General features: G+C 42.9%; 1 protein-coding gene across 1 annotated transcript in view; it reads right to left on the reverse strand.

Moving 5' to 3' along the window:
- Positions 1 to 14,422, reverse strand: part of LOC121276751 (centromere-associated protein E-like) — a 114,658-nt gene that overhangs the window by 9,347 nt on the left and 90,889 nt on the right. Inside the window, exons 20-23 of the mRNA XM_041185297.1 lie at positions 12,275 to 12,403; positions 11,871 to 11,978; positions 8,744 to 8,921; positions 5,540 to 5,694 (exon numbers count right to left, since the gene is read on the reverse strand). Of these exons, the coding sequence (XP_041041231.1) occupies positions 5,540 to 5,694; positions 8,744 to 8,921; positions 11,871 to 11,978; positions 12,275 to 12,403 (570 nt within the window). The remainder of the gene's footprint in view (positions 1 to 5,539; positions 5,695 to 8,743; positions 8,922 to 11,870; positions 11,979 to 12,274; positions 12,404 to 14,422) is intronic.

Raw genomic sequence — 14,422 nt, forward strand, 5'->3', positions numbered from 1 at the left:
TACAAGGTAGTGGGCAGGCCCAGATACAAACACTGTTGGACGCATTAGTCCAACACATGAAGGGGTACGGATGGGAAATCAACCCGGCAAAGATACAAGGGCCTTCCCAGACTGTGAAGTTCCTGGGGATAATTTGGAATAAAGGGGAACGAGAAGTTACCGAGAAGGCCAGGGATAAAATTCAGGCCTTCGCAGTTCCTCACACGCAAAAGGACGTACAGCAATTTATCGGACTATTTGGCTTTTGGAGGCAACATATACCACATTTGGGACAGATACTGAGACCATTATACCAAATTACCAGGAAGAAGGCAGAGTTTGAATGGACTAACAACCATCAACTCGCCTTCGAGATGGCCAAACAAGCGATACAGCAGGCTGTATCCCTAGGAAAAATACAGTCAGGACCGGTCGAATTGCAGGTTTCGGCACAGGGAGACTATGCAAATTGGAGTCTATGGCAAAAACAAGGACGCGTAAGGAAGCCGTTGGGGTTTTGGTCTCGTAAACTACCCCCGGCGGGGGGGAGGTACACCCCCTTTGAGAAACAACTGTTGTCCTGCTACTGGAGCTTGGTGGAAACCGAGGCCCTGACAGCGGGACACGAAGTAATTATGAGAACGGCTATACCCATTCTCCCGTGGGTAATGAGTGATCCCACTACACATAGGATAGGGACGGCCCAAGAAAGTAGTATCATCAAATGGAAATGGTATGTGTCAGAAAGGGTGAAGACTGGGCAGAAGGGGGTGTCAGTCTTACATGAGCAAGTGGCGGAGGCCCCTGAGGGAGGGGAAGTGAGATTCGAGGTGATTGAATACACAGAATCACCTGTGAAACTTGGGAAAAGGTACGATGAGCTGACGTCGGAAGAGCAAGCCACTGCTTGGTTCGTGGACGGCTCGGCTCAATGGAAGTCAGGACGGCGTAGGTGGAAGGCCGCTGCGTATAATCCAAAGCAAGGGATTACATTGGAAGAATTGGGAGAGGGTAAGAGCAGCCAGTGGGCCGAGCTCAAGGCGGTGCATATGGTAATCATGCAGGCCGGAATTATTGGGGTACACCTATTTTCCGATTCATGGTCAGTAGTTAACGGGATGACTCAGTGGATGCCCACATGGCAGGCCAATCAGTGGATGATCCAAAGTCGGGAAGTATGGGGTAGGCCGCTGTGGGAGGAAATTTGGGAGAAGGCCCAGCATTTAAGGATATTTATCACACACGTGGACGCCCACACGTCCCGAAATGACGCAGAAGCCCTCCATAACCGATATGTTGACGGCATAGTTCGAGCTATGGTAATACAGAGGGACACCTCGGTGGACCTAGCCAGATGGGCACACCAAAAGGCTGGGCATTGGGGGGTACAAGGGACTCTACAATGGGCCCGGGATCGGGGTATAGACCTGCTGGTAGACGATGTAAAAACCGCAGTGAATCAGTGTGAGCAATGCCAACACCAAAGACAGGGAGTGCCTCAGCATATGATGGGGCACATTCACCGAGGAGAAGGCCCCGGCCAAAGCTGGCAGATGGACTTCGTGGGCCCATTGCCCACGTCCCAGGGATGCAGGCACATTTGCACAGCAGTGGACACCATGTCTGGGGTCCTGGTGACCCATCCTTGTCGCAATAATAATCAGCAGGCAACCCTGCGATGTTTAGATATGATAGAACAATTCTATGGGATGCCTATGCAGGTCCAGAGCGACAACGGTTCGCACTTTACGGGAGGGCGGATAAAGCAATGGTGCAACGATAATCATGTCGAATGGATATACCATGTGCCGTATCATCCGCAAGCAGCAGGACTGATTGAACGGATGAATGGGATCTTGAAGTCCTCTCTTCGGAAGGCGGGGGGGGCGAATGATTTGACAAATTGGAAAAAGAACCTCATCCGAGTTGTAAAACAAATTAACAATCGTCCATTGGGGAATGGAGTTACACCCTTAAATAGGATGATAAAGGTATGTGACACGCCCGAGGCGCGTCCCATTAAAATGTGGAAATTCGATGCGGAAGCGGAACTGCCAGTCCGGGCTACCCCGGCATCAGCGGGGCTTGATTTGCGGGCCTTGACTACCCGGACGTTGGTGCCCCAAGTGCCAACGGCAGTTAAAACCGGCTTGGGATTAGTTTGCCCTTCCGGGACTTATGGACACATTCTCCCACGATCTGGGTTATCACTGAAAGGGATCGATGTCATGGGTGGAGTTATTGACGCAGACTATCAGGGAGAGATTGGGGTTATCCTAGTCAACATCACCACCGAGCCCTACGTGGTTAATAAGGGGGATAAGATCGCCCAATTGGTAATTAAACCTTGTGACATGTCCACTGTGGAGGAGACGGGGGCCCCTACGAAAATAACCGAACGGGGAACGGGAGGTTTCGGATCCACTGATGTAAAGGGGGCTAAAGTTTGGGTACGCCAGCCAAATGGCCCTCCAAAACCGGCAGAAATAATCGCCCAAGGGAAGGATAGTTTGGTGACAATAATGTATCCAGGGGACTCAGCCTGGCATAACGTGCCGGCAAACCAATGCTACCTCCGAGAAACATGAGCCCACGTCTTCTCGTCACCATAGATCCGGATCATGGCATGGTGGTGGGCCCTGAATGTGCTATGGACTGTTGGAATCCTGGGTCGGAGTATGTCAAGACCCGGGTCGGAAGAAACGAAACACAATGCTGGTGCTCTGGGACAGATCGTCAGCTGGGAAGCCAGTGACCAAGAGCGAAGGCAGGACAATTTTACGTGCCCCTCCGGACAACGATGTGACATTATGACTATCACCAGCAATTGCACGTTGTATCGATACAAGGGCAGCTTTGAGGATGCAAACACAACAGTGGCCCCGGGCTGCGCACTGACCATTCACACCCGGGTGAATATGTGTTCCGAAGGACAGTGTCATGAGGGTGGTATTGAATGGACTATTATTACCGCCAACGACGAAATGAGGATTACCAATGGGACGCCAATCACTGGCAGAGGCCCAATGGACTGGTTAATCAGGGGAGAGTCTGGCATCCCAAAACATCAACCACCTTCCGACTGCCAGTCATACCCGAATGTAACCCTAAACGGCGACGACGGGCATGGTACGATACCTTGTTAGGAGGGGCAGGGACAGTAATGGGGATATCCAATGCTATAGACTCTGAAGTGACCCGTACTAAATTATCCAGTACGGGGCAAGCAACTGCACAAGGCCTGTACACTATTGGCCGATGGATGCCGTCGGCCATGATGACGCAGGAAGAGACTGCACGAATTTTGCTGCATTCCTTAAAATGGGAATTGGACGTGTGGGATTCGACTCAACGGCTGTTCCAAAATTTTACTGTACAGATGAACTGGACAATTTGCGGTATCCAAATGCTGCATGCACATTTGCAAAAAGAACGATTTTTACGAATAGTCACTTCGCCTAATGTTCAGGCCTGGCGAGGGGTGTGGAACGTATCTGAGAAATTATGGATGAACACCTATCCGGACAAAACATGGTGTAATGCAACGCTGTGTAAAGGACATTTTGTAACCTTGAATGTAACTGATTTTGTGACGGTGTGCCGATATTACGTATTGCCGGTCATTACATCTGATGGATATTACTTTCTCAAAACAAAAGGGAATTGGTTCAGTCCGGACACCAATCTTACCTATGACTTGTCCGCGTGTGAGCAGGCGGATCAAGGAAAGGCCTGTCTGTTGATGGATCGATATCGAGACCCGTGCCTTACAGAAGACACGGCTTTGTGTGAATGGATGATTGAGGCACCCCGAGATATGATGTGGCAGATTGGTCCCCATACGCTCTGTGTGGCCACTAGTCATGCCCATGCCTTACTCCCGACGACCCCTTTTTCAGGTTGCCTTACTGGCATCTATCGATGGCGGTGGCAGAACCATACTTACCTATTGACCAATTACAGCGGAACGCAACACCTCACCACTATGCAGTGGCAGGTATGGCTGCACCCTTGGAGTATCTCGCTAGAGCGTTTTAAACAGGCCCTCGATCGCTCGGAAGAGCTAAAGCAGATATTGCGACAACATCAAATCAATGTTACCCGGGTGACTGTGTCCACCTTTATACATGGCCAAAAGGTAGTACACGCTGCTCATGTAGTAGAGGTGGAATCCGCCCATCACTGGTGGGATCTGTTCAATGGGCTGTCAACTACGGCACGACGTTCCCTATTTCCTCCGTTGTTCATTTTAATCGGAGTTTTAGTGATTCTGACCTGTTGTAATATACTGACCTGTACGTATGTTTGCCGTGTGCGGCAGCAACTGGAACAAAACATGTACATGTTATAACAATGTATTGCTTATTATTATGTATTTGTATAATCGTTACATGTATTGGGCCAATCAGTGGAATGTAATATAAGGGGTTAACATGGTGTCCCAATACATGCAAGATTGGATCCAGACACCAGTTGACCTTGAACACAAGACGTTGCTAAGAGACTTCCTGTTATCTACTGAAGGGAGTCGGAGCCGAAACCGCATGGGAACAATGCCCAGTACTAAACAATGTGTTGGACGAGTGCCCAACGCGGACTCAGTGAACTCGGCGAGTAGCGCATATATAAGCCTGGAAAGTCCCCAGTTCGGGGAGTCTGCTCCGGGTTAAGCTAATCGCTGAGCGTGGGTCACAGGCGGCACCTCCGCAGAACTGACGGCTCCCAGTTCCAGTAATTCGTGGAGTAAGTATATAGCCAATTATGCCAGACCCGTTGTGAGTATCGGACCTGGTTTCTATCCTATATAGGCTAGGTAGGAAACAAGCAAAATAAAATAATATTATCCTAGCAAGCTAGTCTCCTGTTCTTTGTTTCCGCATCAAACTACCCGCCTGCGAACCTGATCCTCATAATTTCTTAGAACACCACGCCTCTGCTTTGAGATTCTCCTCCCAAACCCTTTCGCCTCAACTCTTCCGTAGTTTCAAGGGACTCAAAATTTACCTTTTCCTTGTGGATTTCGTCACGTACTCTAAATTCTCTTGAGTTGATCTTCTCTCCCACATGATATGTTATTTTGCTTTTCTAAGAAGCATTATTGTAATGATAACATAAACCTTCATTTTAGGTATAATTTATTTCCCGATGCTCAATTTACGATGGTTATCATCAATAATAGGAGTCACCAAACACTTGCCCAGTTCTCCAGCTGGACAAGGTAAAAGGTTTGTAAACTGGCTTTGCAGATGAGTGCAGCCCAGTCTTTACATGCTTCCCTAACAAATTTCCACCCCAACTTGAAGAGTTTGTGTTTTCCTGTTTTGCAATCCATTTCAAATTTCGAAATCTGACTAGAGAGAGAAGGGCATGTTAAGGGAACTAATCCATTGATATCTGGTTGGGTTCAATTATTTTAAGAAAATATTTTCAATGAACACTTGAGTGTTCATTTGGACCTTCTGAGGATGTGATAAGTGGTATACAGGATAAGCCCATAGTAATATAAATAAAAGGCATAAAAGTCAAGCATTCTCTAAAGTACTCATTGCACCTTCATTACCTGCTTTGCCAATTCATCTACTTTTTCAGGCAATGATTTATATTGAGATAAAAGGGATGATTCCTCCTCCAGTCTAGTTTTTTCTTTTTCTGCTTTTTCCAACTGTTGTTTAAGATCAACCATGTTCTTTTCCAAATGAATACGATCCAATAAATCTAGGTTTATCAAAAGGAAGGTAGTATTAAAATGCTGATTGACATCTTCAAAGTACAAGTGTAAAAACAGTTAAAATCCTCATATACACATGAATTGCAACATTAGCAATGGACTTTTTCCCTCAAAATGATTTTTACCTATCAGTAAGTATCACCCCCTCCCTGCCCAATCCCCTGAAGTTTTAGATTATGGCTTAATCTTGTCTCAGCTGGTTTTTACTTTGACTTTCAGTTTTAGTATTTCACCTTTACTGAGCTAACGTAAATATCCAGATAGTGCTAATACCAATCTCAAATTGGGGGAGGGTAGAGGTGGAGGGGGCAAGAAAGCAAGATAAGGAAAATTACAACAATTCCCAGCAACGTTTTAATCATGGGCATCCAGCGAACTAGTTTTCAGGGAGTAGAGTCTTTATAATTCCCATACTCAATGTTTCTTTAAGCTGTGCAGTGCAATCACGAAGCTACCACTCAAGCTGTTCACAAGCTGCCCACTTTAAGATAGTGCGCAGATGTGGTTGCTGAAAAACATTTAAGGTTACTGTGCATTGAAATAAACAGCTCACGCGCAAAGAAAATTTGGAGGCACCATTGCCCATTTCCCCAAACCTTTTGACTCAGATTAGTCCTACTTCTTCTGACTACACTGAGTGAGTTTGCAGATTCTCCAAAACATGAGATAACTTATTTTAAAAATATAAGATCTGGTGACAGTCAATACTGGAATGTATCAACTCTCCAAGCCAGCATTCACAAACTTCAAAAATACTCTAGTAAATAAAAGGCTCAAGTTTCACTTCTCTAAATACAGATTATTGTTGGGAATAAAAAATAAATATGTACTCCGATATATGAGCTCAAACTGTGAGGAAGTGCTAAATTCTAAAAAGAATTTTGAGGAGTTGGTTTCATTAGAACAGAATGGTGTGGTCTACATTCTATCATTACAAGTGTGTTATCTTTGAAAGACTCATCACGCCTTTTTTTGGGCTTACTTCTTTTGCAAGTTTGTCTTGTGCTGCCCTGAAGGATTTGACAAGATTTTCAATAATAAAGGAAGTTGAGCTTACTTGCACTTCTCAGCAAAAGTGAAACACATTTAGCGAGCCCATTTTATAACCATTGTAAAGAACTCAACTGAACTCTGCCGATGCAAAGATGAAATAGACTCTTGCCTATTAATAGGTATAGAGTAGTTTTTTCGCTAAAGAGTTTGAATGTAATGATTCTTCAATTGCTATTTTGAGCAGCTTCAGTTACACAGCAATAGAGAGAAGCTCAGCCTTACATGAGTTCTCCAAATTTTTAATGGAGGGGAACAGAGGTGTAGAGTTGAAATAGAAGCGTTCTTGTTAATTTAGCACCCGAATTGCTCCTCCATGGGCAAAATAGCAATGCTCCAACTTAGTGAAGGAAGTTTATTAAAACCCATAGAATACGTGCGCATTTTCAAGGTACTCTACACAAGAGTTGGGGCAAGAACATAGTATGCGCAAAAGAATGATCAAGTTTTTGTTTTACTACAATGGTTTCAAAGATAGCTGTCTTCTTAATGACTAAGCAAAATACATACTACAACCAGTTGTGAAGTAAAATGCTTCACAATTGATTTAATAACGTTCTACTGTAATCAGAACAGGACATTGATTCCTCTTAATAACCCAAGTTTTAAGGGTAACTGCACAACTTTTTTTGGGGAAATTAAGTCCAACATCGAGGACAACAGAGAATTTTATGTTTTATTATGCAGGTGCTCAGTTATATTAGTACTGAGCAAAAAGGCCTGTGAAATCTTATTTTTGTAGCAAAGCTAGTACCTTCAATGCAGCCATCTGGTGTATCACAGACATGCACATCAAGCTTTTGGTTTCTTATATATTAAATCCCCATAATGCATTTCACACCCAGTTTGGGCAATGCAACAGTTGTGCTCCCAAGGACATACCATACACATCACTGACTCAGCCAAGAAAGCACACAAGAGGATAGGAAACAGACTTTCTTGAATGACAACACAAATTAAAATCTAGCTGGCTACTTGCATAAAAAAACATGGGGTGGGGGGGGGGGGGTGGGAAAGAGATATTCAGGGGACCCATATCAGAAGGCAGCAGGAGCCATTGCCCATCTGAGAACTAATCCAGGGCTAACCACTTTCAGCACTCAGGGTCAGGACTTTCGCAGGGCCAAGCCAGGAATGAGAGTTTGGTGGGGTAAGTGGGCAGGCCACCTGTGGGCCATTTGTATTAGTTCAGGAGCACTTAGTTCCTGTACCTTCTGGTCCCAAGAATTTTGATCTACATGCTTGAGTGCTCTGCAGCTGCTCCTTTAAGCCTAACCACTCAAGCCTAGTGCCGAAGAGCAAATATAGCATGCCTGCCCGTTGGTACACAAAAATGACGCTATGATCTTACGGGTGGCGTAGGATCCTAATTTAAATATTGAAAAGCAGCCCATGTTTGCTTCATGCAGGAAGGCTGGCCCAATGAAGTCCACTTGGTAACAGTCAAACCGACTTCATGCATGCAATGTCGGGAGGTGCAAATCACCCTCCTATTTTTTTTCTAAGACTTTATACTATAAAGGGGCTACCAAGCTTTATTCCTGCTAGTAATGAAACATAAAAATGTCAGTCTGATTATATGCAAGGCAGTAATTTTACTTTTTGACTTATTCTCCGAAATATAAGGAGGCAAACTTCTTTATCATCAAGAGAAGGCGCCACCACAGAAACGGTGCCACAACAGAAAAAGGAGGAACCAGACAGTAAAGCTTCCTCATTCCAGTTAGCCTTGAGGCAATAATTAGAGAAGGAAAAGAACTACCAGTGCAAAGGTCAAGGTATATTTTCCAGAGGTGGGAAATTGGGAAAGATGGAAAGCTGTATTCAACTTCTGACACTGTCTTTTTGAAAAATGAAATACAGAACTATAAACCAAAAAAATTAATTTAGTTAACCTGAGCTGGATTCAAATCCAGGCCAAAGGTGATTAATGAAAATATACAATGTGGTCCTTAAATGTGAAACAGTATATTACAGTAACAATACCTTTAGGGACTTTTCCATCCAGAAGTGACATTAGCTTGGTATTTTCGTTGAAAGCAGACTTTAATTCTTTCTGCAAATCAGATTGCATTTCTTTGTAGCGTGACCGCTCAGTATCTAGCTGGCTGCTGTACAATTGCATGTCCTTTTCCATTTGTTGATAGCCCACCTTCATTTTATCCTCCAGTTCATAAGAAAATTTTAAAAAAAAGCAACCTTAGAATAAAATGCTTTTATTAACTCAACATTATTCAAATAGTTTAGAGGTATAACAATGTCAGCAATTTTGATTATTCAGCCCTTTAGAATTCAATTGCAAAGAATGCAGTCATCATTTTGTGTATTTTGCCCAATGAAAAGCATTTTGCAATCTTTTTAATATAAAGGAATTTGCTTTTATGGTGGTAGCATAAGTTGTGCATCAAGCATATGGAAAATATAAGGCTACTTAATAAGATAAGAGCCCATGGTGTTGGGGTAGTATATTAGCATGGATAGAGGATTGGCTAAACACTAGAAGACAGAATTGGGATAAGGGGGGCATTTTAAAGATGGCAACCTGTAACTAGTGGAGTGCCACAGGGATCAGTGCTGGGGCCACAATTATTTACAATATATATTAATGTCTTGGATGAGGGAAATGAATGTACTACCGCCAAGTTTGTGGATGACACAAAAATAGGTGGGAAGGCAAGTGGTGAGGATGACACAAAGAGTCTACAGAGGGATATAGACAGGTTAAATGACTGGGCAAAAATTTGAATATAATGTGGGAAAATGTGAGGTTATGCACTTTGGCAGAAAGAATAGAAGAGCTGAATATTATTTAAATGGAGAAAGACTGCAGAAAGCTGCAGCACAGAGGGATTTGGGGGTCCTTGTGCACGAATCTCAAAAAGCTAGCACACAAGTTCAACAGGTAATAGGAAAGGCAAATGGAACGTTAGCCTTTATTTCAAAAGGAGTGGAGTATAAAAATAGGGAAGTCTTGCTAAAACTATACAAGGAACTAGTTAGACCACACTTAGAATACTGTGAACAGTTTTGGTCCCCTTATCTAAGGAAAGATGTACTGGCATTGGAGGCAGTCCAGAGAAGGTTCACTAGGTTGATCCCGGGTATGGAGGGATTTTCTTATGGGGTGAGGTTAAGTAGGTTGGGCCTGCACTCATTGGAGTATAGAAGAATGAGAAGCAACCTTATTGATACATATAAGATTCTTATGAAGCTTGCAGAGTAGATGCTGAGAGGTTGTTTTCTCTTGTGGGAGAGTCTAGGACAAGAGGGCATGACCTCAGAGTAAGGGGATGCCCATTTAAGACAGATGATGAGGAATTTCTCCTCAGAGGGTAGTTGATCTGTGCAATTCTATACCAAAGAGGTCTGTAGAGGCTGGGTCATTAAGTATATTTAAGGCTGAGATAGAGAGATTTTTAATCAGTAAGGGAATGAAAGGTTATGGGGGAAAGACAGGAAAGTGGAGTTGAGGATTATCAGATCAGCCACGGTCTCATTGAATGGCGGAGTAGACTCGATGGGCTAAATGGCCTACTTCTGCTCCTACGTCTTACGGTCTTAAATAGCCAACTCAAATCTTTACTAAATTGTTTAATAGTTTTCCCTCTTTTGGGTGAGTATGAAGCATGGCTACACACAAAAAGTAACCAAAAGGCTTATTCTGTATCGATCTGCTCATTTTTTGATGGCTGTCTTTTTTTTTTAAAGCATCATGCCTTGAATAGGTCTGAGGATATGTTGGTGGTGCTTGTCCCTCTGCAATGGGCATTCCACAAATGTAACAAAAGACTGCCACATAAGTATATTTTACTGCAATCTGCAATTTAGATTACTGACCCATACCCAATGGATCAATAGGATCCTATGGTCAATGCATCACTGCTGATTGTTAGAAGTCCTCCAATGGAAAAGCCCCCTTGTTGGTCCGTGGCACAGCCAGACACTGAAAAGTTCACTGAACTATTTATTTATATCTTCTTCCAAAATGGATGTGGTAACAGTATTCATGTTAGATGTGCAAATCGCACATAGCACTCAGTGTGATCTAATCAGTACGATTAGATGATCCAATTAGCACATTCTCAGCATTGCAACATAATTTAACAACAATTGCCTCTCACTCGATAGGAATTATACCCAATAATCTACTGCAGTCAACAGCAATTAAGAATTAATCTGGGACTTCAGTGACTTTATACAATTTTACTCTTGCTATACCAGGAAAAAGGCATGATGAAACCCAAGGTGTAATGCAATGAGGCACCCAAATCTACTCGGCTTTAGCAATTTCCAAAGCAGCAGCTCTGCCCCAGGAACATACAGTCTTGATTAGGTACTTCAGGCTGTGCAATGAAGTCATCAAACAAGCTAAAGAAAGGATGTAGTAGAGCCATAGAATCAAGTAGAAAATATTTTTGTATCATTTAAAAATAGCCACAAGGGCAGTATAACTAGTACTCAATAATACCCAGGGTAACTGCAATATCATGTACAAAAAAATTTTAAAAACGGCATTGTAATGTGACTTTGCTGATAGTGTTTGAAATCTTTTTTTTAAAATGTCATGCTTACTTGCACTCATTACCCAGACTCCTTTCATTTTCTTCCCCTCACAAAAGATTTGTGCAAGCACTTCCTTCTCAGTTATCCTTGCTATGTTTCTTTTCACCACATTCTGTTTCTCTGCTCCTAATATTTATCCTCATATGCACTTTCATTTCCTTATTACTTTACACATTCACTTCTTACCCTTCACTTTATTTTACTTCTTCTCCTCCCTCTCACTCACTCATTCTTCTTACTTTTTCCTATAGCACCACGCCAAAATACTTTTCTAATTTCGTCACCTTTCACTTCCCTTAGTTCGCTACGCACTGGCTTTATATCATGGCAGAGTTCAGACTGTGTGAGGCAGGCAAAAGATATCACCTGGGCAAAATCTTAGCATCCATCAGTACATCTGAGGCATAGTCTGTCTACTCTTTCTCGCCTTGACCGCTGAAAAATTTTGGAACTCTGCCAATCAAGTCCAACGTAAATGAATAGCATCAATCACTGCAAGATGGATTACTATACAAATAATTATTAAAGTTGCACTGAAAGCTAATACTACCATTTCTTCCTTAAGCTCCAGATTTTCACTTCTGATAAAGGAAGACTCTTTCTTTGCATCACGAGTTACAACTTCTGCATCATTCAGTGATTGCTGCAACTGTTGGATCTGGAATGCAAATCATCAGAAAATACAATTGGAAAAAGCAAATATAAATCCATATATAATGCATATATATCCATATGTAATCGAAAGAAAAGATATGCAAAATGCTAGAACCACCCTTAAACTCTGAAATAGAATTTATATTAATTTACAAAGCTTTGTCATGATTCTTGGCAAAGCCCAAATCAAACAACTAAAATTCTTTTATCTTCCTTGGCCAAAGAATGTCTCAAGAACTTAATAAATCAAATGAAAATTATGTTAAATTTTGATACTATAAATCAATACTCCACCCTTACCTGTACCATTAACATCTCAAGATTTGCCTTGCCGTCTGATACCTCTTTAAGTCGTTCCAACCGTTGTTGAAGGTCGAGGAGATTTTGTTCCTGTTCTTTTAACCTCTTAGTTTTAGTCTTTAGTTCTACCTGTTAAGAAATTAAAATTCCCACTATAGTGTCTGCTTGATATAATCCGGCACTACTGAGATCTATCAACCCATCTTTAACCTCCCTTTTCTTTACAAAGTAGTTGAATGTGTTGCAGTCTCGCAAATTCATGCCGATCTTTTCCAGAACTCCTTGTTTGAATTACTAATGGGTTTTTACTCTGCCACAATGTTGAAACTGCTCTTATCAACGTTACAAATGACATCTTATGTGATTGTGACAAAGGAACGCTATTCCTTCTCACCCTTCTCTACTTGTCTGCAGCCTCGATACAGTTGACCACATCAGCCTCCTCTAAAGCCTCTCTACCATTGTTGAGCTTGGTGGGGCTGCACTCACCTGGTTCCATTCTTAATTCTCCAGCTGTGATTGGCGAGTTATCTGAAATGATATCTCTTCTTGGTGCCTCTGGCATCCCCCAGTATCCCCTCCAATGTCTCATCTATATGCTGCCCCTCAGTGACATCATCTGAAAACACATCAGTTTACACTGATATCATCCAGCTCCAACTCACCACTACCCCTCTCAAGTCCTCCAATGTCTCCAGATTGCTTGTATGACATCTAATACTGGATGAGCATAAGTTTCCTCTAATTTTTTTATTAGGAAAGGTCAAAGCTGTTGTCTTTGGTCCCCAATGCAAACTCTGCTACCTAGCCAAATCGATTCCTCTCCCTGGCAATTGTCTGAGGCTGAACCAGATTGTTTGCAACCTTGATGTCATACCTAAGCCCAAGGCAACCTCTGATCACATATCTGCTCATTTCCAGCTCCATAACATCTCCCGAATCCATCCTGTCTCAGCTCATCTGGTGCCGAAACCCTCATTCATGCATTTGTAATCTCTAGGCTTAACTATTCTGATACACTCCGGTTGGACTCCCGCATTCTACCCTTTGTAAACTTGAGGTATCCAAAACTTTGCTGCCCATGCCCTAGCTCGCACCAAATCACCCCTGTGCTTGCTAACTTACTTTGCCTGTCAGTGAAACAACACCTAGGATGACAATTGTCAAATTGAGTTTTCAAATTTGTCATGGCCTTGCACCTCCTCATCTCTAATCTCCTCCAGCCAAAACCAACTTCTCTAAAGTACCTCTAACTTTTGTTTGCACGGGCAGCTTGTTGCCCTGCGGAGCTCTTTAAAGATCATGCGCAGCCGTGAATGCAGGCATCTTAAAGGGAACGTTGCTCGTGTGTGGCCAGCCCATTCACTATGCAGTACATTCTTGATTACTGCATGTTGGCACAGCTTAGAGGGAACATTGTCCACAATCCTTCACGGTATCTACACTCCTTTAACTTTGGCATCTTGAGCATCCCTGATTTTTTCGCTCTACCAATCAGTGGCTATGCGCTCATCCACCCGGGCCATAAGCAGTGGGATTTCCTCTGCCTCTCCAACCTACTTTCCTCCTTTATGATATTCTTGAAAACTGAACAAAGTTTGGCTACTTGCCTTAATCTCTCCTTATTCATCTCAATGCCATAGCTTGTTTTCTAATGCCCCTGTGAAATATCCTGGCATGTTTTAATACATTAAAGGAGCTATATAAATGCAAATTGAAAAGCAGAACACTGTGGATGCTAGATATCTGAAATAGAAACAGAAAATACTCAGGTTAGGCAGCATCTATAGACAGTGGAAAAAAACAGTTAATGTTTCAGGTCTATGACCTTTCATCAGAACTGCGAGAAGTTAAGAGGTGAAATAGGTTTTGTGCAAGGGGCAAGTGGGAAAAAGACAAAAGGTCGGTCTGGAATAGAGTGAAAGACAGGCGGGATTGAATGACAGAAGAGTACAGGGCCGAAGGGAATTTTGATGGGACAAGAAAATGTGTGTCTAGAACAAGTGTGCCGCTGACATGCAAAAAAAAAAAGCAAAACGAGGCTTCATGAATCTGTCTCAAGCTGGCAAAGAGCCGAATCGCCATTGTCATCAATGCATATGCCCCAACTCAAACTGACAACAAAACCAAGGAAGACTTCTATGTCAA

This window comes from Carcharodon carcharias, chromosome 4 (genome assembly GCF_017639515.1).
Source record: "Carcharodon carcharias isolate sCarCar2 chromosome 4, sCarCar2.pri, whole genome shotgun sequence".
Classification (NCBI taxonomy): domain Eukaryota; kingdom Metazoa; phylum Chordata; class Chondrichthyes; order Lamniformes; family Lamnidae; genus Carcharodon; species Carcharodon carcharias.